The 27,937-nt window shown below is 36.8% G+C and overlaps 2 protein-coding genes across 2 annotated transcripts; both read right to left on the minus strand.

Annotated features, from left to right (window-relative positions):
- Positions 1–9,808: 9,808 nt before the first annotated feature.
- On the minus strand, positions 9,809–11,533 carry LOC147533078 (serpin-Z2B-like). The gene is made up of 3 exons (XM_086650636.1): positions 10,964–11,533; positions 10,017–10,872; positions 9,809–9,971 (listed from the first exon to the last, which is right to left on the minus strand). The coding sequence occupies exons 1-2, from the start codon at positions 11,396–11,398 to the stop codon at positions 10,066–10,068; spliced, it is 1,242 nt and encodes a 413-aa protein (XP_086506762.1). The 5' UTR covers positions 11,399–11,533; the 3' UTR covers positions 9,809–9,971; positions 10,017–10,065.
- An 808-nt stretch (positions 11,534–12,341) lies between these two features.
- Positions 12,342–25,322, minus strand: LOC147533079 (serpin-ZX-like). Its single transcript, XM_086650635.1, has 6 exons — positions 24,939–25,322; positions 24,486–24,593; positions 24,298–24,386; positions 23,904–23,991; positions 13,422–14,733; positions 12,342–13,283 (listed from the first exon to the last, which is right to left on the minus strand). Exons 5-6 carry the CDS (start codon positions 13,917–13,919, stop codon positions 12,489–12,491), a joined length of 1,293 nt encoding a protein of 430 aa, XP_086506761.1. The 5' UTR covers positions 13,920–14,733; positions 23,904–23,991; positions 24,298–24,386; positions 24,486–24,593; positions 24,939–25,322; the 3' UTR covers positions 12,342–12,488.
- Between the last annotated feature and the right edge of the window lie 2,615 nt (positions 25,323–27,937).

The following is a 27,937-nucleotide window of genomic DNA, read 5'->3' on the forward strand; positions in this document are numbered from 1 at the left end:
CCGGTTCGTTCCTCAGAGACTAAGTCAAACTCAATTTAATCTTAAAACTATTGTGATTTTCAAAAGTGGTTTGATTGGTAATATGATTCAAATAAAAAGAATAACAAATATAACTCAAAAGAAAACAAATAAGTTGATATTCAGAAAAAGGGAACCTAGGGTTTTCGAATCCGTCCACATGATAATCTTAAAGACGATGTATTTGTCTTAGTCAACTAAGTTCTTTGTTTTACTCGGGTTCTATCACATGAACGCTCTAGAATCCGGAAGATATTGTCATTAAAAGCAATAAGAACTTTAAAAGATATGAAGATTTAATCTAAAAATTGACTTGCATATAAATCGAATTGATAAAATTCTCGTTATAGACTTCATCTAAACCCTAGATGGAAAAATTAGTTTCTCATAATGATAGATAGACGTTTAACTACATAAAATATGGGAGAAAAAGTAGAAAAATTGAGTTTCTTACTGATTTTGTAGCCAAACAGAGCCTTAAGAAAGTGATTTCCTTCTGTTTTTCCAAGAATTCTGCCAAACTCTCTTTCTCTGAGAGAAAATTATTTTCTCGTCTTCCCGGAAATGAATTCTCTGAGAGAAAATTATTTTCTCGTCTTCTTCAACTCTCTTTCTCTCTCTAACTTTCTGTTTCTCTCTCTAATTAGGTAATAACTCTCTGTAAATTCTTTATCTTTAGGTATTCTATCTCTCTCTCACCAAGAAAACAGAAAACAAAAAAGATAAATCAAAAACAAGATGAGTATATCGATTTATTCAAAAACCGACCTCTCTGTTTCTTTCTCTATTTCTGTATTATCCTTCTCTCTACAATTTATCCCTCTCTCACAAAGAAATAGATTACAAGATAAAGAAAAGTAAAACTCAAAGACAATTGATGATAATCCTTCTCTCTCTCTCTCTCTCTACTGTTCTATCTCTCTCTACTCTTGATTATTTTGTTGTATGGACCCAGGGCCGGTCCTGACTTTTTGGTGGCCCGAAGTGAGATATAAAAAATGAGCCCCCATATTAACAAATGTATTTGAACACGTTATAGTTGGTTGTGTACATATCGTAATGCTAATCTAATTAGGTTTCCTCGCATCATACGGAAGCGGTGAATCCCTCTTTGCTAACACCTTTGCGAAATAAAAAGAAAAGTAAAATTAAACTACAACTTCAATCGGAGAGCTTACCTTTACATTCTCTCATGATATTAAATGGCTTAAGAAACTTTGGTTGTTCTCAGAACTACTAAAAAAATTTAGAAACTGTATTTAAAAATAGTCTCTTAGACTTGTTCTTTATCAAATTTCAACAAAAAACGAACAACTAGATTTATCACTCTCATAACCAACCGACCTGTTTTATTATAATAGATATTGTACCTGCATGACAACATAACCATATGCTTTTGTTATTGTTTTCCAACCTGAACCTAAACTATTTTTCTTTTACTTTCTTAAATTCCTTTCATGTTCTTTTGTGTCTCTAGAAATATCAATATTGAAAAAACAACAAAAATGTTATCCATGTTTCACTGTCAAGCAAAAAAATACACATTACTGTAGAAAGAAATTTGGGATCATTGAATATTCACAACTTATAAAAAAAAAACATTTTTTTAAAATCGCGAAAAGAAAAACGACATCAAAAAAGCATTATAAGCAAATAATAAATTATATGTCCAGAAACAAATGAGGTACGGAACTAAGAGAAAAAAAATTAGAAAATTTGAGTAGATTAAATTACTCAAGAACAGGAAAATGTTAAATACAAGTAAAAGAGTATTAATGAAACAACAAGTTTTTTGCATATGGAAAATGAGTCGACAGATTTAAAATGTAAGAAAAAACTTGAAACCTATACCTAAATTTGAAAGGAAAATAAGCGAAATATATAGCAAATTAAGAAGACAAAAAATAACTAAAACATGCACTGCCCTACTGCCCTTGCATACGTTAGTGTAGTCTATAATTATATGGATTATATGTGGAGAGTTAGGGAGATGGAACGAGGGAAAGAAGAGATATTACTAAAATGTACAACTAGATTTAGGTTTTGATAAATATATGATCTATTTAATTTAATAAATTCTAGATTATCTAAATAATGTTAGTTGCATCATTACAGTGAGCTTGAGAGTTAGAGATAAAATTACCCAATTAATCAGTTAAGTATGAAGAGAATGAGTGATGAGAAAGGTTTAACAGTAAATTCCAGGTGTTTGGGGGGTTTCTCAAAAAAATTGGAAGTGAAGGAAAGTTGGTAGGTCACAGTTCCTCAAAATACAAATCTTTTTGGTGGCCCTCTTCTTTAACAAATAATTTAGTGGTGGCCCCTAGAAACCCTTGTAATAACTGGGCTATGACAATAACTCCATCAACTAATAACACTGTGGTGGCCCCTAAAAATTGGAGGCCCAAAGCGACGCTTTGTTCGCTTTGGGCCCAGGGCCGGCCCTGTATGGACCGACCCCCTCAACTCTGTTTCTCCTCTCTGTTTATAGAGAAAAGCTAAGATAGAATCCCCTCAATCTCTCTTTTCTGTTGAAGGATTCCCACAAATCATGACCGACTTCAATCTCCCTCTCAACCGTGAAGTCCCTCCTCAAATATATTCGGTTATAAATTGTGGAGATAAGAGAAGGAGATGAGAGATTAAATAGGTTTCCTTCATTTTGGGAACAAACCGGTACTGTTTGCTGGCAGGTACAAGCACCGATATGGTGTTTCGCGATGTAAATTAACGAATGCGTCGCAAGGTTCAGATTAAGACGTACCAGCGTACGTTGTGAGGGTCGTTGGATTCTGTTCCTCATTGAAGGCGTATCATAGTACTCTGCGCCCACAAACACTCTAGCAGAGGTCCCGATATTAACAGCTGGCGTGAGGAGTGCAACGATTTGGTGTAGAAACGTCAGAAGCGTATCTATTATTCTAGTCCGTCAGATCTCGTGATAATACGATAGTATCAAGCTTCGCGTCACATGGAATCATCTCCAGAGGAGGATTTGTTTCTAACCTTCACAGCCCACCGATGTCCCGAACGCGTCCCGACTGTTTCCAGTTTCCGTCAGATTCAACCCCTTCGCTTCATTGGATCCATGCCACGCGTCGTCTTAGTACATGGTCAATTGATTTCTTGACCCAAACTTTGACCTCCTCTGTTTCTCTAACCCGAACTCCGATTTCACTTCCGTTTTCGCCTACGGACTCGTCATGGACCCCACTTCTCATCTGATCATCAATGTTGGTCAAAATACCAGAATCAACAAATGACCATAATGGCCCTCGTGTGTGTCTTTCTCCCAATCTTAACTGTTTTTCTCGCCGAACTCAGTAAAAGACACCTGAGAAAGAAAATCAAACAAATTATAAGAGTAACCGCTCGAACTGGACTAACTAACCCGAATTAACAGATTCAGATGGGACATTTTCATGTCTCATCACACCGCCACCACAACCGACTTTTGCCGAAACGGTTCAATCGCTACTACCCGATTTAGCTAAGACTCAACATATGTGTGACGACCTCAGAACAATAATACGTCAACCATCTTCATCGCCTATTTTACCGTTCCATCAGGAACAAGAAATAGAAAAAGAAGATTATGAGGAAGTTGAAGAAGATGTTCAAGAAGCAGTTGTGATTAATGATTCGATTGATACGGCTACGAGGGCTAATGATATGAATCGATCAGCTAGTGTCTTTAGTAAAGAAGATGAATCCGGTAAGATGAAAGAAGAAGACGTCATTATCAAAAACAACCACCACAACCACAATCCCATTATTCCAAGAGAGAGAAAACAGAACCCACTTCCTCTATCAAATCTCCATCTGCCAAACTCCCTGGAAACTGAAGAAGATGAAGATGAATCTTCCCTAGCAATAGAAGAAGATAATTTTGATTTTATTTGGGATCCAGGAGCTTTGACAATTTCGACTCCCATGATCAAACAAACCTTCATCCATTATCACGGGAGAAACCTATTTCAGATTCAAATAATAGTAGTACCCCATGGTCTTCAAATAAACTATCACAACTTGATAATGCTACCACTTCTACGAGGTTTAAAGGCAAAATTTCACAAGATACCAGGTATTGGAGAGCTCAACTACATGCAATTAATCAACTAATTTGGCTTGAGACGTTAGCAGATGATGAAGAATTTCGTTATGATCCTTCATCGAGTGATCATAACACAAAGACTGAAGATCATCCCACTTGCGATGTTGACTTTGAATTAGCTTTTGTATTTCATATTTATCCTAATGAAATCTTCTCCGGTAGACAGTTTAAATTCAATCAAATTCATCATGAAAGCAATCTATCAACATCATCGTCGTCTGAAGATTACTGGATGAAGACGAAACGTTTCCTGCTCAAAGATCTGATTACTAACACTGATGCCAATGATAGTTATGTTTTATTATCTTCTCCATCAACAATTTCTTCATCACAGTATATTACTAAGAAGTCAATTGTAAATTCAGTGGAGAGGGGGAAAAATCAACTGAAACTATTACAAAGATGCCTACATACAAAGTAATTGGTAGAGAATCGTCATCATCTTCAAAGGCTTCATCACATGAAAGTCTTTACTTGAGAAACAGGGCATTAATGAAAGGAGGTGGATGGAGTTTCACCTTACCACACGAGAGGCCAAACATGGGAATATTAATTGGTGTCTCTAACGTGTTCGATAAAATGCTACTTAGAAAAATCAATGGGATACTTGCAACATTAACCGAAAAGAGTAATGTGAAGAAAAAGAAAAGTATCTCACCACCAGTTCACTTTTTAGCTTCCGGTGAATAAGAAATCGTGATGTATTCGAAGATGATTTTGGAGGTCCGATTTTTCAAAGAGGATATTTTGATATGTGCAATCTTCTTCATCCCACTAAAAGATGACGGTCGATGTCACAATTTGTTGGATGTTTCTTCACTACTGTGGATTTTACGAATCTCGTCGAGTCAAAGGGTCCGGATTATATTGGGTTCGTTAGTCCATCATTGTCTTCTACGGATTGTCTGCAAATTTTATTCGAAGTGGGAATTACGGATCGCCATGGCGGAATTCAGAGTATACGGGTGGCTCACATTGTTTCCTTCATCGAAACGGTTCGAGACGAACCTTCTGGGGAAAGGGGAGCTGATGCAGGTGCATACGGGTCAAAGCCGCAAACCCACGCGCCCTTGCCCTAGTCGGCCACGTTAGTGGTCCTAGTTAATTTAGGATTAGGAAATTACCTTATGTTGGTATTTCTATTATTTAGGAGTTTCTATGTTTTATGTATCTTTAATATTTAGGAATCCTAGTTTGAGTCTCTCTAGGAAAGTTTATTATCCTATAAAAGGATGTCTAGTCTATTTTGATATTCATATTGAAGAGAAAACCCCCTTGAAGTTTAATATAGTTTAGTTTATTTACAGTTATTTATCGTTTTTCGTTTACTTTATTTACCGTCTTTATATTTCCGCTGCGACTACATCAGGTTTCCACCATAGAGCGAACACTTTACCATGTCAGTAAGCTCAGCTTTACATTCATCGAAAGGCAAAACTAGTCGTTCAAAACTCTTGAAGCTTCACACCCAAATGAGAACTTGAATTTTGGAATCCTAAACTCCTTCATCTGAACTCTTGTTTTCGGGATATCCGGTCAAAGAAACTTGGATTGGAACTTGCTTACTCTATCAGATTAAAAAGCCACTCCTGTCTTTCATGTAAGTATATGTACATAAAATATCGTTTCTTAGGGTTTGTGCTGGAATCTCTATAAGGAAGTTGAAGGACTTTGAAGCCATTATAGCAAGAAACAAATTGCTCAAACATGTTTGTCATGAAAGGAACTTGAATTGATGAGTTTTCATCAAGAAGATAGAATTCTGAGTCCTTGGTTTGTGATGGATCAAATTGTAGGTCCCACGATCATTTGAAGTAGAGTGCATACAAAAATGATACTTATCAGTTTGAAGGCATTAAAAACCCAAAATCTAAGCCTTAAGAGGAAAAAAAACCACTCAAAAAAAATAATGTAAAAAGAATTTATTTTTTGAACACTTTTCAAAATGTTGACAACATACATAATTATATTGTTAACAAGACAACCATTTTTTTTCCACAATTTCATTTTTACCCGTATATGTTGATAACAAACAGAGTTGCCCTTATTTGTTATAAAATGTTGACAACATATATAATTATATTGTTAACAACATATGTAATGCATTAACCAAAATATTATTTGTTCATTAATGGGTTTGTCAAATACAAAGGATAATATGCATAATATTTAATTTTTGCAAACGACAGAACAAAAAATGCTTTAGTCTAAATGTTTATGTCAAAAACAAAACAAAAAATGCGGAAAACATTTCTTTCTTCACAAGACAAAACAAAAAATGCTTTAGCCAAAATGTTGATGTCAGTTTGTGTTTGTCAAATGTAAAAGACAAAACGCGAAACATTTTTGCAAAATAATTTTTAAACAAAAACAATTTTGTTCAAGAAATTTACAAAATTGTTCAGAGGAAACTAAGATTTGTTCAGAAATTCTCAAAAACATTTTTCACGTTGACTTGGGCGGGAAATTTCATTTCGGGGGTAAAATTGTACTTTTACAAAATAGTTTTTTTTACAATATTATTCAGGTCTGGGCCTAATTTCCTATTATCCCCCAAATTTTAGATTTTATAATTATCCTATAACAAGCTTGTCACTCTCCTACCCATTGAAGTTTGATCAGAAGAATGGGATTCCCTTCTAAACTGTTTGGGACGAACCTCTTGAGAGAAGAAGGAGAGGCTAACGTGGACCGGAAAGGTGGCTAATGGGTCTCGCGATCTTTCATTTATTTCATGTTTTAAGAAATAAGGATTAGTTGTGTTATCTAAACCCCTATATATAAAAGGGAGTCTTGTATGTTCTTTATTTTCCATCTTCGAATATTATCAACAAAGTTTATCTTATTAACCTTTATTTTATCAGTTATTTAGCTTAGTGTCAATCTTCTAATAAATCTCTGTTGCCACTACATCAGTGTTAAACATGGCTTCTGCTCCAAACGCAAATTAAGTATTTCAAGATTGAGATGGCAGGGATATGATGGGCCAAGTGGAGGATATAGTCCTTCGGTCTGAAGGAGATGTCCTTCGACCAAGATGAAAATATGTACAATTTGTTAGTTAGGATAACGATGACTTTATCCGGAAGATCATCTAGTCCGGTTCAATTAGGGATCGTAATGCTTAGCTATAAGCTGCTTACGATCGTCGGATCACTTTGGCAATCCGCGGCTAACATAGACCGGATCCTTCAATGGGTTACACCAAAGAGTGGTAGCTTGATCGGAGGGAGTTGACTCGTGGGAGCTTGCCTATAGATGGATATGATCCAGTCTGATAGTGCCAAAAGATAGAAATAATCGTGCTCGAAAAAGGAACCTGGAAAGTGCAAAACCCACTGGGTGGGTGCCCGGACCACACCCGGTTAGGGGTAACCCAGGGCCGGTCGTGTGGGAGCAATGGGCCGGACATATCAAGCCCATAAAGGGGCTGATATGGCCGACCAAGGAACTTAAGGAAACCCATTAGGGTTTCGGGTCAGAAAGGTTTTGCCAGTTTACCTTTTCTGAGACTCTTATTGAAACCTAATTTGAGTGAGACTCCTATTAAGATTTCTCTATATAAGGGTCATTAGAGTTCAGAAAACGGGTTGGATTTTTCTCAAGAGAAAACAGCTTCTCTCTCACAATACACAGCTAAGTGGAGAGAGAGGGGTTTAGAGAAATACTCTCGATCTATCTATGGAGTCAAAAGAAGAATAGTTCTTCTTCTCAACCTTCAATGGAGTTCTAGCAGACAACAAAGAAGTAAGATCAAATTATTTACTCGGGTGTCTCAAGTAGAGGAGCGACAATTGGAGCTCTCATCTTCCTCGGGATAAAGTTATTGGAATCTAGTTCGTGAGAATACGAATCCAGGTATTCTTCTTTCAGTTTCTAGTTCATTACTAGTTCATGCATATGATCCTGGATAACTAGTGTTAATCATATGGTGATTGAGATTCTGCTTACAACATTAGTTAGATGATTATGTGTATTAGATACATACAAAACCCTACACAAGCAACATGCAAGGTGAGTTTAATGGTCTTAAGACGCTTATTTTACATTCAAAAAAATGAATGTGCATATTTCGTTCATTGATTTGTCAATCAGTTGTAATTAGTCGTTGTTGGCAAAGAATCACACAAAAATCAATAATTTATTTATGTCGGTTGCTAATGTCCCGAGTAATGTTGGGGCATCTCCAAAAATTTGTGATATTTTTCATGAAAAGCATGTTGGTGTGATTCTTGAGGCTCTTAGTAATAATGACCTTCCTAGCAAACAAAGACATAATCAAGAAACAAATCTTACACGAACTGGTGACACACGTCGGGGATCTCATGATAAGACTTTGTTCGTTTTGATTAATATGTTTTCGTTTGTAATAGATGTACTTGAGGTTGTGGCAGGTGCTAAAAAGTCTAACCAAAAGTTTACAGCTAGGGTTTATTGACTTCCATTCAGTCATTCAGTTTCACTTTATCTCTCCTTCTGACAAAAATAATATTGAGAATCACAATTGATTTGTCATAAGCATTATAAAGAAGAGATCAGGAGAATGTGAATGCCATGAAACTTGTAAGAATTCACAAGGTTACTACTGCAAGAAATGTGAAATAGTGGTTAGGACTCTTTACCTATTTAAGTTATTTTCTTTCTCGAGAAGCACAATATTGGAGTTCCTAATACGAATGATATGTTCATAACCCAAGGGCATCCAGAGCGTAAGAATAAAAAAATAAAAAATTTACATCACTATCGTGTCGAGTTATTTTACACAGTCGTAAACATGCAACTTCAGGAATTAAATACTCGTTTCACTAAGGCGAATACGTAGTTGCTTATTTGACTAGCAAGTTTGAACCCAATCGACTCATTTGCAGCATTTGGAAAATAAAACTTGATCCTTCTAGCCACATTTTATCCCAAGATTTTTCTCATATTTATAGTGCTTGAAGATCAACTTGAAAATTACTTGATTGATATGAGGTCTGGCATTGAATTCATTGGATTGAGAGGGATTGGTGACCTTGCAGAAAAGATGGTTGAGAAGAAAAAAAAGATAAGGTGTATCCACTTGTTTATCTGTTGTTGACATTAGCGTTAATCCTTCCGGTTACATTTGTCACGATAGAGCGGCTATTCTCTGGTGTGTGTGTGTGTGTATTGGCAAAAATAGATTACGTAATCTAATAATTGACGAATGGATGAATGATAACTTGCTTGCATATGTTGAGAAAGACGTATTTGCTATATTCTTAACAACTATTAAGATGTTTGTTGGTTAAAATGGTGGCACGCGATGAAGAAATAGATGAAGGAGGTGGTGGTAGTGGTGGCGTTGGTGGTGGAAGAGGAGAATCGAGAAATGAGATAACAAAAGTGTGTAAAGTGAAGAGAGGGGGGGAGAAAGAGCCGACAAACTAAAGAGAGAAAAAATATCTGAACAAAAAACAAAAGGAATTTACAGAAATTCCACAAGGGAAAATTTGGTAAATTTAACAAAAATTGGGGGCCAATACGAGTTGCTGAAAACTGGGGGTTAAAACAAACTGCGAAACACAATTAGGAGCTAAAACAACTAGTTGGTCACAAATTGAGGACTAAAATGGAATTAACCCAAATTTAAAATCATGATGCAAATATATGTTGACAAATTATCTATGGCTCTTATTTAAGTGAGAAATAAAATAAAAAATATATCCAACTAATTGATTTCATGTATTCCAACTAGTTAGGGGCTGCAATTCAATCTAATTACTCAACTATATGAATTAGAAATCTAACATTATCCCTCAACATTTATATTAGTAAATCTACTCTGTTAAAAAAATCAATTAAATCAAATGCATTACTAACAAGAAATGGAGCACTAAAGTTGTTAAATCAAATGCATTACTAACAAGAAATGGAGCACTAAAGTTGTTAATGAGAGATTAATACATTGTTCAATTAAAGGAAGGGTTAAGGACATGACCCATGAATAATACCACCTGGTTGATGTCGTCTCTGATTATGAATATGAAAGGATGATCTGCTACAAAATCTACTACTGGTACTGGTTTAGGTGGCGAATCCGCACAACACCACATTCCAACTACAGTAGAAGCGGCAGCTTCAGTTCCTTGCTCATCAACTTCAACGAAGCATTTGTGTATGACTTTGGATATGAAAAGATTTTCCAATGGAGTACTATCCAACATCTTAGTCAAGTCTGCTTTCACTTTGTCAAAAGGCAAATCCAGACCCAAGTCATCCTTTAGAACTCTTGATAGTTCAAAATCAAATAAGATCTTGAATTTTGGAACCCAAAATTCTCCCGTTATAACCTTTCGTTTTGGAAGATTACATTCCAAGAAATCTGATTCAGAATCCACCTTTTCTATCAGATCAACAAGCCCATCTTGCTCATTAGGTAAGAATATATACATGGAAAGAGGTTGTTTTTGACCCTTGGTGGTTTGTTTGTAAGGAAGTTTAAGTACTTTAAAGCTATCAAAACAAGAAATATATTGATCGATGCAGCTAGTCATGAAAGGTACTTTAAGTGAGGTTCCATTCAGGAGATAGAAGTTTGATTGTTTTGTTCTTAACGGATTAAACTGATTTTTTCTCCATGAACCTCTGAAATAGAGTGCATTCGCCAATAGGATCTTTGTGTCTTCATTGATAGCTCCGTCCCCAAGCAGATTTGTGATTAGGCCTTTTGTGTTCTCCTCAGCCCATTTGTTCACCTTAATTGTCACTTCTTTTGCCTTCATATCATCAAGTCATTAATTATTACCAAACCATATATAATAAAATTAGAGACAAGTATTAATTGTAGTTATTATGCTTATGTCGTACCTGAGTTTCGAAATCGACAGCTTCAGCTTTAGCTCTATAGATTGCAGTAGCAGTTTCTTGGAAAGAAGGTTTTAAAGTGCAAGAACTATCAACCCAAACTCCACTTACGAACGAAAGAGTAGGACTGCCTTTGTTTGTGTTCTGGGTGGTTGAACCCATCGAGTTAACGATTTCAGAAACATAAGAGTTAAGATCATTGAGATTTTTGTGTTTAAGAAAACCCAAGAGTTGTTCTAGGGTTTGACCATCTGATCCAGAAGCTAATAAGGATAGAGCAGAGTAGACTGAAAAGGGAGAGAATACAAAGTTATTATCTTTAGCCTCCTTCAACCATACATGTTTAACCAGTTCTCTCCAAGATGGTGAACTTATTTGAGTAGTTCTCTCACTCTTCATGAGTAATTGTTGGTTGTTGTTGTCACAATTCGATTCCATTAGTTACTGCCCTGCTGCAGTTTGTAATCAAAGCTTACAAAGATGTGGGAAGGGGAAGAGAGAGATAGGAAGAATATTAAGCAGAGGTACCTCTTTGGTTCCAATTTTTCCCTTTAAATAGAAACCGAATCTCCCTCTGTTTATAATTTGAAGAGACTTCTAATAAAATCAGGACACTAAGATGACTTGTTTCCCAAGAGTAGTATCATATGAGGAAACTGTTTAAATTCTTTTTATGAATTTCCAAATATTAGGAAATTTGTTACCCCTTTTGGCTTTTATTAAGATGGGAAATTTAGCCAAGTTTGGCGGTAGAACTTCAGATTAGTTATGAATTTTATGTATTGGTTCGTGATTTTCCCGGGGTTACGAAAAAGTCCCCCTCCCTAATGCTTTATCACATATTTGACTGAATATGGCTGAAATTAGTGTGGGATGAATAATTACCTCCGCCCACGGCTTCATAACATGGTAAAAAGTTACCTCTAGGCGATTAACTGAAACAACTCTCATGAAGCTCCACATTCGTGTTAGAGAAAAAATTTAATTGAGTTCTTAATGGATAAGAAAGGTATGTAAAAAAGATGATGGAGAAGAAAGGTCGGAGACTGGTGATTGATTGAAAGCCCTTCGGAATAGGCATCAAGTGATATCTTTCCAAGATTTGGATTCATATACAATTCCAAAATACACTCACATGGGATTTGGTCCAAGCACACAATCAGAATGTGCAATAACGTGTCATATGGAGTGCCAACAACCCATGGTTGGAGTGGTAAGAGGTATAATCTTCCACTTAGAGATCAAGGGTTCGAGGCACACGCTGAACAATTCCAAAAAAAAAAAACTTGTCATATGGAGCTCATCTGACTGAAAAGTTCGTTTGGATGGTAAAACAAACTGTCTCAACATGATTGGAGACAAACGGCCAGCTGGTCACAAATTAAGAGCCCAAACGGGATTAACCCAAATAGTATTATTTATAGATGAATTTTAGGATGAAGTACAAATAGAAAGATTATTAATACAAAGTAAAAAAAAAAAAAAAAATACTATATACCCACGTCCAAATTCCTCCTCCATATCATCATTAGGTTAGCAGAGGATTAAAGACATTTCCCATGAACAGAATCACACCATTTGTGTTGTCTCTGATGGTAAACATGAACGGGTGATCAGCTACAAAATCTATAGGAACTGTGGCACATTGTTGTATAACTATTACAGCCGTAGAAGCAGCTGCTTCAGTTCCTACTTCATCAACTTCGACAAAGCACTCGTGGTAGATTTTCGACACGAAAAGGTTACCACCATTGAACGAACACTTTACCATCTCAGTAAGCTCAGCTTTACAGTCATCGAAAGGCAAAACTAATCCAAAACCATCCTTCAAAACTCTTGAAGCTTCAAACCCAAATGAGAACTTGAATTTTGGAATCCTAAACTCCTTCATCTGAACTCTTCTTTTCGGGATATGCCGGTCAAAGAAATTTGGGTCAGAACTCGATTTCTCTATCAGATTAAAAAGCCCGTCCCGTCTGTCAGGTAAGTATATGTACATAGAATATCGTTTGTTAGGGTTTGTATTGGAGTCTCTATAAGGGAGTTGAAGGACTTTGAAGCCATTATAACAAGAAACAAATTGCTCAAACATGTTAGTCATGAAAGGAACTTGAATTGATGAGTTTCCATCAAGAAGATGAAATTCTGAGTCTTTGGTTTGTGATGGATCAAATTGTAGGTCCCATGATCCTTTGAAGTAGAGTGCATTTGCCAATACTAGCCTTGTTCTATCATCAAGTGAATCATTAGGAAGGAGTTCTTCGATTAGTCCTTTCGTCTCCTTTTTAACCCATTTGTTAATATTCTCTCTCACCTCTTCAGCCTTCATATATATTTGTAAACAGATTAGTTCAATTCTGTTTGAGATATAACCAATATTTAACTAACAATCAAGACTAATTTCAACCAACTTACGGAATAATAAACACTATGATACGTAAATTGTTTAATCGGAACTCACCTGAGTTATGAAATCGACCGACTCTGCTTGTGCTACGTATATATCATTAGCAATATGTTCGAAAGAAGTTTTTAGAGTACAAGTCTTCTCTACCCAAACACCACCAATAAATGACAGATCTGGACCACCATCGTCACGATTGTGAGTCTCACAGAATGATTTAACGATTTCAGAAACCACCGAGTTAAGAAGGTCGACTGTTTCCGAGTTAAGGAACTCTAAAAGCTGTTGTAAGGTTTGACCATTTGATCCTGAAGCTAATAAACCCAAAGCAAGGCAGATGGAAATCGGAGAAAATACAAAGTTCTTACCGGATGACTCCTTTGACCAGACGTGTTTAGCGAGTTGAAGACATGAATCGATTTGATCAATCCGTGGTTGTGTGAAAAGGAAACTTGAATCGGTTTGAACCATTTTGGGTAGCCCTGTGAAATTGAAGTCAAACATTTCCACAATCTCAAGATCTTGTTTGAGTGGCTTTGGAACAATGAATTGCATCTGTTTTTATAGAAAATAGTTTGACTTTATAGCATAAAATACAAAGAAATTGCCAGCCCATTATTATTTGGTCATTATAACATGCTTTTTTTCAAAAAAAAAATCCTTGAGATAGGCTACAAACTTGGATGCATCCCGAGTAGTTTACGGAGTTCTAAAGTTTAAGTAGTCGCATTTAAATATTAGGTCTAAACTTCATTAGCGAAAAGATCTGAACTACTAGTAATTTGTATGAATAAACTAGTTGGAAAACTCTTATAAATCTCTACTCTATAGTGGTATAGCATCGATGGCATCTGCTTCAACACGCTTCTAGATATCTACCGGAAGTCGAGTTACTTTGTTCAACATATTGGGGGTATGCGAATGTGAGCCCTAACAAGGCTGAGTGCTAAAACTCTTGGTTATAGGTCTGAAATTAGTACCTTGGAATGTTGATGTGTTCTTAGTATGGTTGTGACTTGTGAGAGCCACTACATAAATGAAGACTATTTTCCACGGCACAAAACCGTCAGAAATAGGAAAATTTACAATACAATGAGTCAATACTAGAATGCCCTTTAGACCAAGTAGAAGAAGTAAAGTCTTTCTCATCTTTGTTTCAACCATCATTTAATTGTTGTCTAACACAACTCTCAACCTTCTCACTCCAACAAGCATCAACCCTGAACAGAAAACTCTGCTCCTTGACTGTGCCATCGGCTCCTCTTTCGATTTTCCTTGTAGTATTCATTATGATCCTTGCACCAATTTACGACCACTTAATCATCCCATTCGCCAGAAAAATCACTAAACTGAAATGGGTATTTCTCACCTGCAACGAAGGTATAGGGTCATTAACGTCTATAGCAGCAATGACAATAGCCGCTTTATAGTTGAAGTATGAAAACGGGCAGCAACCAACTTGGACCTACTCAATTCTAAAGAACCATTACCCATCTCTTTCTTCTGGGTAGTTGATGAGACATGAAAATGTCCCATCTGAATCTCTCAATTCGGGTTACTTAGTCCAGTTCGAGCGGTTACTCTGATAATTTGTTTGATTTTCTTTCTCAGGTGTCTTTTACGGAGTTCGGCGAGAAAAACAGTTAAGATTGGGAGAAAGACACACACGAGGGGCATTATGGTCATTTGTTGATTCTGGTATTTTGACCAACATTGATGATCAGATGAGAAGTGGGGTCCATGACGAGTCCGTAGGCGAAAACGGAAGTGAAATCGGAGTTCGGGTTAGAGAAATAGAGGAGGTCAAAGTTTGGGTCTGGGGATCAATTGACCATGTACTAAGAGGACGCGTGGCATGGATCCAATGGAGCGAAGGGGTTGAATCTGACGGCAACTGGAAACAGTCGGGACGCGTTCGGGACATCGGTGGGCTGTGTGAAGGATTTATCCGTTCGGTCTGAAGGAGATGTCCTTCCGAAGGAGTGTCCTTCGACCAAGGTGGCAATGCGATCAATTTGTCAGTTAGGATAATGATGACCACACGTAAAGATCATCCAGTCCGGTCCAATTAGGGGTCGTAATGCTTTGCTAGAAACCAACTACGATCGTCGGATCAAGGAGTTGATTCGCAGCTAACATAGACCGGATCCTACAAAGGGTTACACATAAGAGTGGTAGCTTGATCGGAGAGATTTGACTAGACGGGAACTGGCTGAAGTTGGATGGGATTCAACTGGAAAGGCCGAAAGGGTCCGAATGGAGATTCGGGACAAGATAGAAGGAAGGCTCTTTGGGTCGGCCATGAGATGGCCGACCAGAGTAAGTGGGCCGGCCACATAAGGCCCATGGTGGGCTGCCCTGGCCGGCCACACTTAAGGGGATTATCAAAATACCCCAAAAAGGGTATTTTAGTAATTATCTTTTCTGTGACCCAGAAAATAGAAAACCTAATCTGAATGAGATTCTAATTAGGGTTTGTCTATATATTGGGTCAGTTGAGAACAGAAAAGGTGTGGATTTTTCTCTAAGGAAAAATATACAGCTCTCTCTCTCTCTGAATATACAGCTATTGGAGAGAGAGGAATAGAGAGAAAAAGTTCCCATTCTATCAATCTAGTCAAGAAGAAGAGTTCTTCTCAACCTTCTAGTAAGTCCTAGCAGTCTGAAAGGAAGGGAGATCAAGTCTATTCACTCGGTGTCTCAAGTAGAAGAGCTACAGTTGGAGCTCTCGATCTTTGCATGCGATTGGAATGGTTCGAGGGAAAAACGCGTTAAGGTATTTATCCCTCTCTAGTTCATTGATTAGTTTATGCATGTCGATCCTGGGCAATCTAGTGTTAAACATGAGATGTTTGAGATTCCGCTTACAACACTAGTTAGTGTATAGGATACACAAAACCCTACACTGTGAAGGTTAGAAACAAATCCTCCTCTGGAGATGATTCCATGTGACGCGAAGCTTGATACTATCATATTATCACGAGATCTGACGGACTAGAATAAAAGATACGCTTCTGACGTTGCTACACCAAATCGTTGCACTCCTTACGCCAGCTGTTAATGACGGGACCTCTGCTAGAGTGTTTGTGGGCGCAGGGTACTATGATACTCCTTTAATAAGCAACAAAATCCAACGACCATCACAACGTACGCTGGTACGTCTTAATCTGCACCGTGCGACGCATTCGTTAATTTACATCGCGAAACACCATATCGGTGCTTGTACCTGCCAGCAAACAGCACCGGTTTGTTCCCAAAATTACGGCAACCTATTTAATCTCTCATCAGAATCTCCACAATTGATAACCGAATATATTTGAGGAGGGAAACCGAGAGAGAAGGAGGGAAGAAGATTATAGTTAGGATTCGATTTTAGTTGGAGGGTCTATAAAGGAGCAGAGTTAGAACAGAGTGGGGATCGGTTTTTAGAACAAAAAAAAACAGAGATGGACGGTTTTGAAGAAGAACAGGAGAGAGAGAGAGAGACAGAACCAAGGCAGCTCATAATTCGAATTGTTTTTAACTTTGATTTTTGTTTTTCTTTGAAAACCTTTGTTTCTTAGTGAGAAAGAGAGAGAGATTACAGAGGAAGAGAGAAAGTTAGAGAGAGAGACAGAGAGATATTGTAGAGAGAGAGAAACTCGGTTTTAATATTATCATTTTCTTGCTTTTTATTTTTTTTGTTGTTTTCGACTTCTTAGTGAGAGAGAGGGAGATTACAGAGAAAGAGAGAGAGAGAGATTAAGAATAGAGAGAGAAAACAGAAAGTTTAGAGAGAGAAAGAAGGTTGAAGAAGATGAGAAAATAAATTTCCCAGAGGGAAACCATTTCCGAGAAGACGAGAAAATCGTTTTCCCAGAGGGTGCGTTTGGCAGATTTCCAGGAAAAACAGACGGAAATCAACTCCTTAAGGCTCTGTTTGGTGGGAAAATCGCAGAAAAGTTAAGTTTCTTTCTTCTTTTTCTTATACTAATTCAAATATTTCTCGTTTCTAACATGAGTAGCTAAATCTTTTCTATTTAGGGTTTTAGATGAAGTCATAATAATTATTTTCTCGACAAATTTATTCAAGTTTTTACTATTTTAACGATAATATCTTCCGGGTTTTTAGACCGTTCATGGACTAAAACCTGAGTTATATAAAGAACTCTCTAATTAGATCAAAATTAAATTGTCGTTAGAATTGTTAGGAAGACAGATTCGAAAACCCTAGGTTCCCTTTTTCTGAATACCGACTTATTTCTTAATTTATTTTTGAGTTTTATATTTATTTTTATTTTACCACCATCAAACCATTTTTAAATCTCAATAGTTTTAAGGTTAGAATTTAGTTTAACTTAGTCTCTGAGGAACGAACCGGTCTTACCGGAACTATTACTTGACGCCCGTATACTTGCGGGTGGAGACCTTTTAGGGTAACCTTTTAGGCCCATCAAGTTTTTGGCGCCGCTGCCGGGGACTTAGTTTAAATTTAATCTAATTTTATTTCTATTTTTGGTAAGTTTATATTTTTGGACACTTTTACTTGCTTTTCCGTTTTTGGTGTAGAAAAAACACTAAGGAGCAAAGGAGAAGGCGCAACAAGGAGAGGAGCTCAAGAAGAAGAATTTACATTTTTTGTTATTTTTTTTAATTTTTTATTTATTTTATTTTTTTTTGTGAGAGAGAGACTTTTAAACTATCTAATTTTATTTTTTTATTTTTTATTTTTTTTTTAAGTTTTGACCCTAAATTGGAGGGCTTAATTAAATTGTAACTGAAAACCAAAACGAAGCCTCGGGTCGGAACACTCGCGGGTCATCTACAAAGGTCATCGCCCGTCTTGAACGGGAGGTAAATTTCTTGATCACCCACGAATCTCCTGTCAGTGGGTATTTGTGTGAATTCGTGTGCCTAATTGCTTTGATCGAACTGTTAGTGTAATCATTCTAGTAAGGGCACTAACCCAGTTACAAGATAAGAAACGGATTTCATCACCGTTCTCTTGCCCACATAGGTAACAACATTCAGGAACCCAAACCTCACTTAAAAAGCTAAAATATTATTTAGACATCAGCCCCTAAGGTATCGAGCTCATAGGACCCTTCAAAAACAACTCGGGAAATTGACTTTTATCTAGGCATTCTCAGAGGAAAGTTTGTAAACAATTCTTGTCAAAGAGGCCGCCTCGAGAAGAGGAAACGTTTGCCGAAGGAAGACGACTGTCACAACGTTCATCGTTGGTTGTCTTCCTGGAGAATTGTTTACCGACTACTCTGATCGAGTAACCTTTATAACAGTCAAAGTTCAAGTGTTGTGGCAAAGTAGGAGCTGTCTAGCTTTTTAGGTGAATCTGACAAACCAACTCATTGCTAGATTTTGTCTAGGTTGCTTGGTGAAGTCAGCCTGATTGTGTTTGCTTTCCTATAGGATCTTCGTAGGGCTTCCTCGGTTTTCGGTCTCCAAAAAATAAAAATAAAAAAATAAAATAAAAAAATATTGATGAGAAATGGATAGATCGTGGTCCCAACATAATGGCAGAAGGGACGAGAGTTCTTCAAATCTACCATGGTGGTATTTAGCAAATGGGCAGAATAGTAGTAGTCATCCTAGAGACAATGTGCATAATGATGGTCGTAGGGATTATTATCAACCTCAAGAAGGTTATGAACCTTATTATAGATATTCTGACAGATCATCTTACATGCATTATAGTAGTGAGTCTTATGCTCCAAATGTGTCCCAACCTCACTGGGAAAACATTGAAACTAATGACTCTTACATGCATTATAACGAAGAATTTTATGCTTCACACGTATCTCAACCTCAATGGGATAACGGTGAAACTATTGATCCTTCATCTTCAGCATCACCTTCGTTGGCCGAAACTATGAGTATGTTAAAGAAGGTTCTTGAAGAGTCTATTAGTGCGCTAAGGAGGATTAATGGAGAGTCTTCTGCTCCACACGTGTCTCAACCTCAATGGGATAATAGTGAAACTATTGACTCTCCATCTTTAGGATCATCTTCATTGACCCAAACTGTTAGTGATCTTCAAATGAGTACTTTCGAGTTTTGTCAGACTTTAGAAGAAAAGACTGACAATATCTATAGACCTCTACAAGAAATAACAACCAGTATTATAGAAAAAGATCACCATGAGAATGTAGAGTACGGTCCACAGTGTCGTGTGTACTATGATGACGAGGATACAATTTTAGAGGAGTACAGTTCTCCCGACAAAATCGTTATTGAGACTAAAATCTCAGAAACGATGGAGCCCGATATTGAGATATCCTCTCATTGTATCGAACTTGAAATCCATTCGGACCATAATGAAGAGTTCACTAGAGTTGAAGATGTTTTGAAGTCGTTTGACTCAACTGAGGATGATGAATCATGGTTGACCAATTTGCTAAATGAGAGGATTGACTCGCCTGATTTAGGCGAAGATTTAGAATTCTTTAGGGACACCGATGATAACATGATAAAAGAAATTATAAAAGGACTATCTAACTCGACTTCTAGGGATTGTGAGTCTGATAGTAGGGTTTCTCCATTGAAGGAACCCGAAGTACCTGTTTTAGAGAACCTTAGTTTAAGTCTGGGTGTCATTGATAGTCCTCTAGATTGCTTTGTATTTGGTCCCTCAAAACCATGTGTAGATTTTGAAGCACTCACTCCATCTGTCAATCATCCATATGAAGACCCATTCTATCCGGTCTGTACTCTCTCTAGTGCGGTGCCAAACTTAACGACCTTATTGTCGTCTAAGTTTGGGGATTGCCCTTCTTTCTTGATAGTCTCACTTACACTATCACTAAGTTACGAAAATGTGAGACTATCGTTCACTGAAAACTTTGTGTTTTGGGTGGACCCACAGATGTATCGATTATTGGTTTACAGTTAATCACATATTTGTAATCCAGTAGGTATAATTTATTCTATTTTTCGAACCATCTGTTTCGTCTGGCTGAAGACGTAAAACTTAGCGCTTTCTGGGAGGCAACCCATGCAGAGGACGCTGAACCGGGTAATATCTCTCCCTTCACCCTGTTATTTGTGCATAGTCTTCAGAACATTGAGGACAATGTTCGGTTTAAGTTTGGGGATAGGGGAATGAACTTTTTTGCTAAGTCCTTATTTCAAAAATTCAAAAGGGTTCAAAATTTTAAAATTTTTGGATTGAAAATGTGAGTCTAGTTGTTTTTGCTTGTTAATAGTTATAAGTCTAGTTGATCTTACTGTCCATTTGCTAAAGGTTTTTCCATGAATTTCAAGTCTTGAAGTTGTCTGTGCACTAGCCTTGTGAGTGTTAGATAGGTGAAGAGTAGGCTTTTCTGAGAGAACTTGATTGATCATTAGTGGAGACTTCACCTATCTAACACTCACAAGGCTAGTGTACAGACAACTTCAAGACTCGAAATTCATGGAAAAACCTTTAGCAAATGGGCAGTAAGACCAACTAGACTTATAACTATGTGAGATTCTGAGCCTTTCTTGTTGTTTTTAGTGATCTCTTCTGAGCTAATTCTAAGTAGAATGAAGAGCTACTCAACCTCGCAACATTCATTAGAGCTCAGTTGATCTCTTGAGTTCGAATTTTACAATCACTAGGGATGTCATCAGGAAGTAAACCTTTCTCTTGTAGTCTGAGAAACTTGAAAGCAGTGTCAACTAGAGGAAGATAGGAACCTCATCCATCATTTAGAACCCTGAGAATAAGGCATGAAGCAAAAAAGAAGAGAATATTACCAAGGAAAGAATAATGTCAAGAAAGTAGTATTTGTATTTTGACTATAGTACTAGTGTATGAAAAAAAAAAAGAGAAAAAAAAAGAAAGAAATAGAAATAGAAAGAAAAGAAAAAAAAAGTGTTTGTTTGTGTTTAAGTGTTTATCCCAAAGTAGTTCTTGAAGATTTGAAGACGTCGAGTTCTCAGGAATTCTAGTTCACCTTATCATTAGTTTCTATTGACCTCTAGGAAGCATTGTTAGAAAGTAGATCAGGTGAGAAGAGTTGGTTAGCTTCCCCATTCCTTATTAGTGGTTGTTTCCTTCCTATGAGATCAGTCGTTCACAAAAATTATTGTCCGTCTTTTTCATGTGTTGAGTTTTCTTTCATGCTCATACTCGCACATTGAGTGAACCATTTCTGAGTGACTTAAATTTTTGAGTGTATGACCGTGAGGCAACAGTCGAGGCGAAATGCATTGAGAAAGTAATCGAGGTCTTGTCTTTTCGGAACCGAAATGATACCCATATTGGCTGGTCACGTGCACTTTAGGTCTTGATTACTAGTGAAGGAATTTTTAGCATTTGTATGGTTTGGCCAACTTAGATTTCATTTCTATTAACTTTTGAAAATCTACCAGATAAATTTTTTTTGTCCATATCATATTTAGACCCTTTTGCATTTTTGATTTTTGAATTTTGTGGGTATATTCACTGCAAACCCTCACGAGACAAAACTCGTCCTCTTGGGTAACTTAGAGGTTTAACGGCTTGTTGCACGTGCTAAGTGCAATCGTGATTCCCTACGAAAGTGGTGAAGTGGGTTTAGTTTTATTCTCTGTTTTGCTCGAGGACTAGCAAAATCTAAGTTTGGGGATGTTTGATGAGACATGAAAATGTCCCATCTAAATCTCTTAATTCGGGTCAGTTAGTCCAGTTCGAGCGGTTACTCTGATAATTTGTTTGATTTTCTTTCTCAGGTGTCTTTTACGGAGTTCGGCAAGAAAAACAGTTAAGATTGGGAGAAAGACACACACGAGGGGCATTATGGTCATTTGTTGATTCTGGTATTTTAACCAACATTGATGATCAGATGAGAAGTGGGGTCCATGACGAGTCCGTAGGCGAAAACGGAAGTGAAATCGGAGTTCGGGTTAGAGAAATAGAGGAGGTCAAAGTTTGGGTCTGGGGATCAATTGACCATGTACTAAGAGGACGCGTGGCATGGATCCAATGGAGCGAAGGAGTTGAATCTGACGGCAACTGGAAACAGTCGGGACGCGTTCGGGACATCGGTGGGCTGTGAAGGTTAGAAACAAATCCTCCTCTGGAGATGATTCCATGTGACGCGAAGCTTGATACTATCGTATTATCACGAGATCTGACGGACTAGAATAAAAGATACGCTTCTGACGTTGCTACACCAAATCGTTGCACTCCTTACGCCAGCTGTTAATGACGGGACCTCTGCTAGAGTGTTTGTGGGCGCAGGGTACTATGATACTCCTTTAATGAGCAACAAAATCCAACGACCATCACAACGTACGCTGGTACGTCTTAATCTGCACCGTGCGATGCATTCGTTAATTTACATCGCGAAACACCATATCGGTGCTTGTACCTGCCAGCAAACAGCACCGTTTGTTCCCAAAATTACGGCAACCTATTTAATCTCTCATCAGAATCTCCACAATTGATAACCGAATATATTTGAGGAGGGAAACCGAGAGAGAAGGAGGGAAGAAGATTATGGTTAGGATTCGATTTTAGTTGGAGGGTCTATAAAGGAGCAGAGTTAGAACAGAGTGGGGATCGGTTTTTAGAACAAAAAAAAAACAGAGAAGGACGGTTTTGAAGAAGAACAGGAGAGAGAGAGAGAGACAGAACCGAGGCAGCTCATAATTCGAATTGTTTTTAACTTTGATTTTTGTTTTTCTTTGAAAACCTTTGTTTCTTAGTGAGAAAGAGAGAGAGATTACAGAGGAAGAGAGAAAGTTAGAGAGAGAGACAGAGAGATATTGTAGAGAGAGAAAAAAACTCGGTTTTAATATTATCATTTTCTTGCTTTTTATTTTTCTTGTTGTTTTCGACTTCTTAGTGAGAGAGAGGGAGATTACAGAGAAAGAGAGAGAGAGAGAGATTAAGAATAGAGAGAGAAAACAGAAAGTTTAGAGAGAGAAAGAAGGTTGAAGAAGATGAGAAAATAAATTTCCCAGAGGGAAACCATTTCCGAGAAGACGAGAAAATCGTTTTCCCAGAGGGTGCGTTTGGTAGATTTCCAGGAAAAACAGACGGAAATCAACTCCTTAAGGCTCTGTTTGGTGGGAAAATCGCAGAAAAGTTAAGTTTCTTTCTTCTTTTTCTTATACTAATTCAAATATTTCTCGTTTCTAACATGAGTAGCTAAATCTTTTCTATTTAGGGTTTTAGATGAAGTCATAATAATTATTTTCTCGATAAATTTATTAAAGTTTTTACTATTTTAACGATAATATCTTCCGGGTTTTTAGACCGTTCATGGATTAAAACCTGAGTTATATAAAGAACTCTCTAATTAGATCAAAATTAAATTGTCGTTAGAATTGTTAGGAAGACAGATTCGAAAACCCTAGGTTCCCTTTTTCTGAATACCGACTTATTTCTTTATTTATTTTTGAGTTATATATTTATTTTTATTTTACCACCATCAAACCATTTTTAAATCTCAATAGTTTTAAGGTTAGAATTTAGTTTAACTTAGTCTCTGAGGAACGAACCGGTCTTACCGGAACTATTACTTGACGCCTGTATACTTGCGGGTGGAGACCTTTTAGGGTAACCTTTTAGGCCCATCAGTAGTTTTGCAGTTTTTGTTTCTCGGATCCGCTAATCTTTTCACCTTGGCTGGATTAGTCGAATTCTTTTTCATTGAAGCACCTGCAAGTATGAGATATTTACCTACAGCTTTGTCATGGGCTTCATTAGCCATCGGATATTACCTAACATCAGTAATTGTAACGATAGTTAACAGCATCACGGGAGCTTTTGGGCAATCAAAATGGCTTTCTAGAAGCCAATTGAATCATTATTACCTCGAATGGTTTTATAGGCTACTTTGTGTTAAGTGAACTGAATTTCTTGAACTATCTTTTCTGGGCTAATCGATACAAATATAGATTAACAAACCTGAGTATGATCTGATAAAAAGTCTGAAAAGATTGGATATCGATTTGACTGGCTTACCTCCATTAATTGCTTTTGAAGTTGTTCTGCATCCTGTCCACTCTAGAGTGTAGATATAAGTGATGATTCGATGTATTTCTTTAGGCAGCCTGTAAGCAATACAAGAAAGAACCTGATCAACATAAGTTGGCATTTTGAAGTGAAAAAGGTACTCACAAGTGCTGATCAAGTGGGCGCTTTTGACCTACTTGTTGGGATCATTCCACTTAACTTGAAGCCCTTAATTTCAGTAGTCTAAGTTCACAACTCCTCCTATCTCCTCAAGTATCATAGCCATGAATATCTTGTTTAGTGCGCTATAAACATGACGAGAAAAGAATAGTTAAACGAAATCTCGTTGGTTAAGCTATAAACTACAATTATTGAATAACACTGTTTGTGTAAACAATTTTCAGGATGAAACAACATATGGGTTGTTAAAGCAAACATTCGGTATTATCAAGAAAACACAAAGTACTGCATTATTAAGAATCAAGATGCATTAGTGGCTAAATGGGAGATTGGTATCAGGCTAGGTAGTTAAATCGTATGAAGTTTCGACTGGTTTGTTTCTAGCTTTTTATAGATGAGCGCTAAACTAGATGATCCAAATCTGAGAAGCTAAACAACTGAAAATTTAAAGAGTTCTTCTTAGACCTTACAGTGTTCTTGATTTCCAATGTTTTGAAATTTGAGCCAAGGCGGGGCTTAAGGCGCCAAAGACAATTGTACCGACTCCTCAGTTCTGGGACTGGGAAACCTCCTTCGGCTTCAACCTCCCTGTTGACTTGATACTTGTTGACCCGTTTGACTTTTGGCATTTTCTTGATTTATTGATCGTAGTCAACTAATGACCATTTTTTAGATGATCACCCGGGTCAAATAACCAATACAGGTAATACTGTCCAGGAGATTCCGCCACCTTCCGCCACCACATGTTTACAGTTCACACAAAATAGTGAAGCGGCTCAAACGATTCCGCCACTACGTGATTAATTTTCTAAAAACAACTTTGTCTTGCAAAAATAAACATCCACAACATAAATATCACATACATTCATGTCGTATCATATCATAACTTGAAATACAGAACAATGAAAATAAGATAATTAACTGATAATAATGTATGTATATATATATATATATATAGCGGTGAGACGGGGGATACCCGTGCTCCAAGTAAGATTCATAGGATCCTATCTCTTGTGCGCCTTCAATGGTATCTACTAACTAAGCTCCATCTCCCTTTAAACTTTGTATTGCAGTATAGTAGTCTTATTGAAATACAAAAGGCAAAATGGTCTTTCGACAGTTACAGAACTGTCAAGAGTTATCTTGCAAAGCAAGAATGGTAAAAATGCATGAAACTAGCTTAAGAATGTCTTATGGGCTTTATTGAGTTCATAAAGACATTTCAGTGAACAATTGATATGCATATGAACAAACCAACTAACCATGACTATGTTTTACATTTCAAGGTCTCTATCAGTTGTCAAACATAAAATTAACCCAGTAATATAAATCTATAACCCAAATTGTTCATTCATGTAAAGTCTGGCGAATTTTGGGAAACCCTGCATGTTCCAATCTATAGCAAAACTAGTTCGAATATGAAAATCGAGCATTAAGTTAACAACCTCAATTAATATCAAGGGAAATCCAAATATCATTAACAAGTGAATAGATGTTCATAAGTTTTGTTTAAAACATGTAACTAAATTAAAGTATAACTTCTTTAATTACTTCAACCTCAAAACGGAAGAAGCAAAGAAATCATCTGGTAAGGTATTTCTTCGAACACCTTAAACTCTCATAGAAATCATCTGGTAAGGGTAATTGTTTACACTAATACCCTTATGTTTTAAGTCAAATTACACGGAGATGATTTTATATAAATTGCTCTGATCTAATCAAAAGTAAAACTCCCAAGGAAAATGAACGGTCAGACTAATACCTCACATAATCGACTGACCTGTTTTAATATATAGGATTTGACAGCACCTCGACTATATATGGAGACTCCAAAATAGTCTATAACTTTCTAAATAAGTTCTCGTACATAAATCATTCGAAAAAATTAAAGAACAACCATTCAAATAGCTGCAATTTACGAGCCAAGTTAAAAAGGAAAAGCATCTCCAATGCAAAACTCAAAAAAATCTTTATTCATCCTATGTGTCAAATTGTTCTAATTGAGATTCTCACTCCTACGTAACGAAAATAGAGATCATCAATTTTTTTTGTCTCCAATGCAAAACTCTAAACTTATCTTATTTACTTATGTGACATAGTTATTTTTGTAAATAAATAATTAGTTATTTAAAAAATTTAGAAGACTCGATTTCTATTGGTTGATAATCAAATATTGATGAGTTGGGCAATTAGAGATATCTCAAAAGGAAACTTTAGAAATAGAGTGTCCTCTTGAGATATCTCTATTCCACCCTCGACACGTCATCTTAGATATCCAAATAGAGTGTTGTATTGGAGAGAGTTTTTAAGAAAATTCTAAAAAATCATATGTGGCACTAGGGGTGGGAACCAGTCCGGGTCGGGCCGGTCGGGTTTTAAACTCTCTGTCTATTAGGGTTTAATCAGCGGGTAATTTAAAAAATTCTAGTGTCCAAAACCCGTCCAAGTCCGTCAAACTTTTCGGGTATCAGGCGGTCGAGTATGGGGTTTTCACCAAAGTTTCAAAATATCTCGGTCGAAATGACCAAAATATTTCTATTTCGATGGTACGGTAATTTCTATCGAAACTAAAATTTAGTTAAGTTTCTCTTAACAATGTTGTGTCAAGGACACTCCGCACTGGGACATCAATATATGTATGTATATCTATATTATACACTTCAAATACTTTAAAAATATATTTATATATGTTATACATGCATACATAAATACATACAAACAAGCATACATATAATGTGCATAAGTATTATCATATAAATGGATGACATTATTAAGCGGGTTATGTCGGATAAAGGTTATCGGGCGGGATGTCGGGTAACACCTTAAAACCATACCCGACCTGTTGATTTCATCGGGTCGGTCGGGCTAAACCCGCCTTCGGATTTCGGGTACTCGCGGGCTCTCACGGACTCGGGTACCCGTGACGAGTTTCGGATTTGCGGACTTTTTTCCAGCCTTATGTGGCACTCAGAGTTTCTAAGGTTGAGTGTTGTATTGGAGATGCTCTAACCGAACTATATAACTTTCGACATGATTTGCTTTCCCTTTGGTAGACATGTCTACTTATATTCCTAAATGCTCCTTATCTCATCATGACATCATTGTAACTAACTTTGTTAATCAATAGATGTTATGTTTGTCTTAAAGAAAAAGTATAAGTTTCATTCTTCACACTAACCCACGATGAAATCGACCGAGAAATCGAGGCTGTAACAAACCACCAACTAGGTCTCACTTCAATGAAACGGGGAGCAATTAATTCCTTTCTTTCGAACAACAAAACCAAGTGGGCTTAATGGTGAAATTGGTTTTGTAACATAAAAAGTTGTTTTTTTTGTTGAACTCTTTTGAAAGTTGTTTTTAGTTTAAAAAAAAAAAGAAAATCCTTTCACTCCTGCCACGTGTTTACCATGCATGCACCCAAGTGTCAATACATTTTCGGTTTTCAAACCTTATTTTCAAAATAAAA

The sequence above is a fragment of the Eschscholzia californica genome, unplaced genomic scaffold, assembly GCF_041429995.1.
Source record: "Eschscholzia californica isolate CP2 unplaced genomic scaffold, dmEscCali1.0.p SCAF_6, whole genome shotgun sequence".
Lineage (NCBI taxonomy): Eukaryota > Viridiplantae > Streptophyta > Magnoliopsida > Ranunculales > Papaveraceae > Eschscholzia > Eschscholzia californica.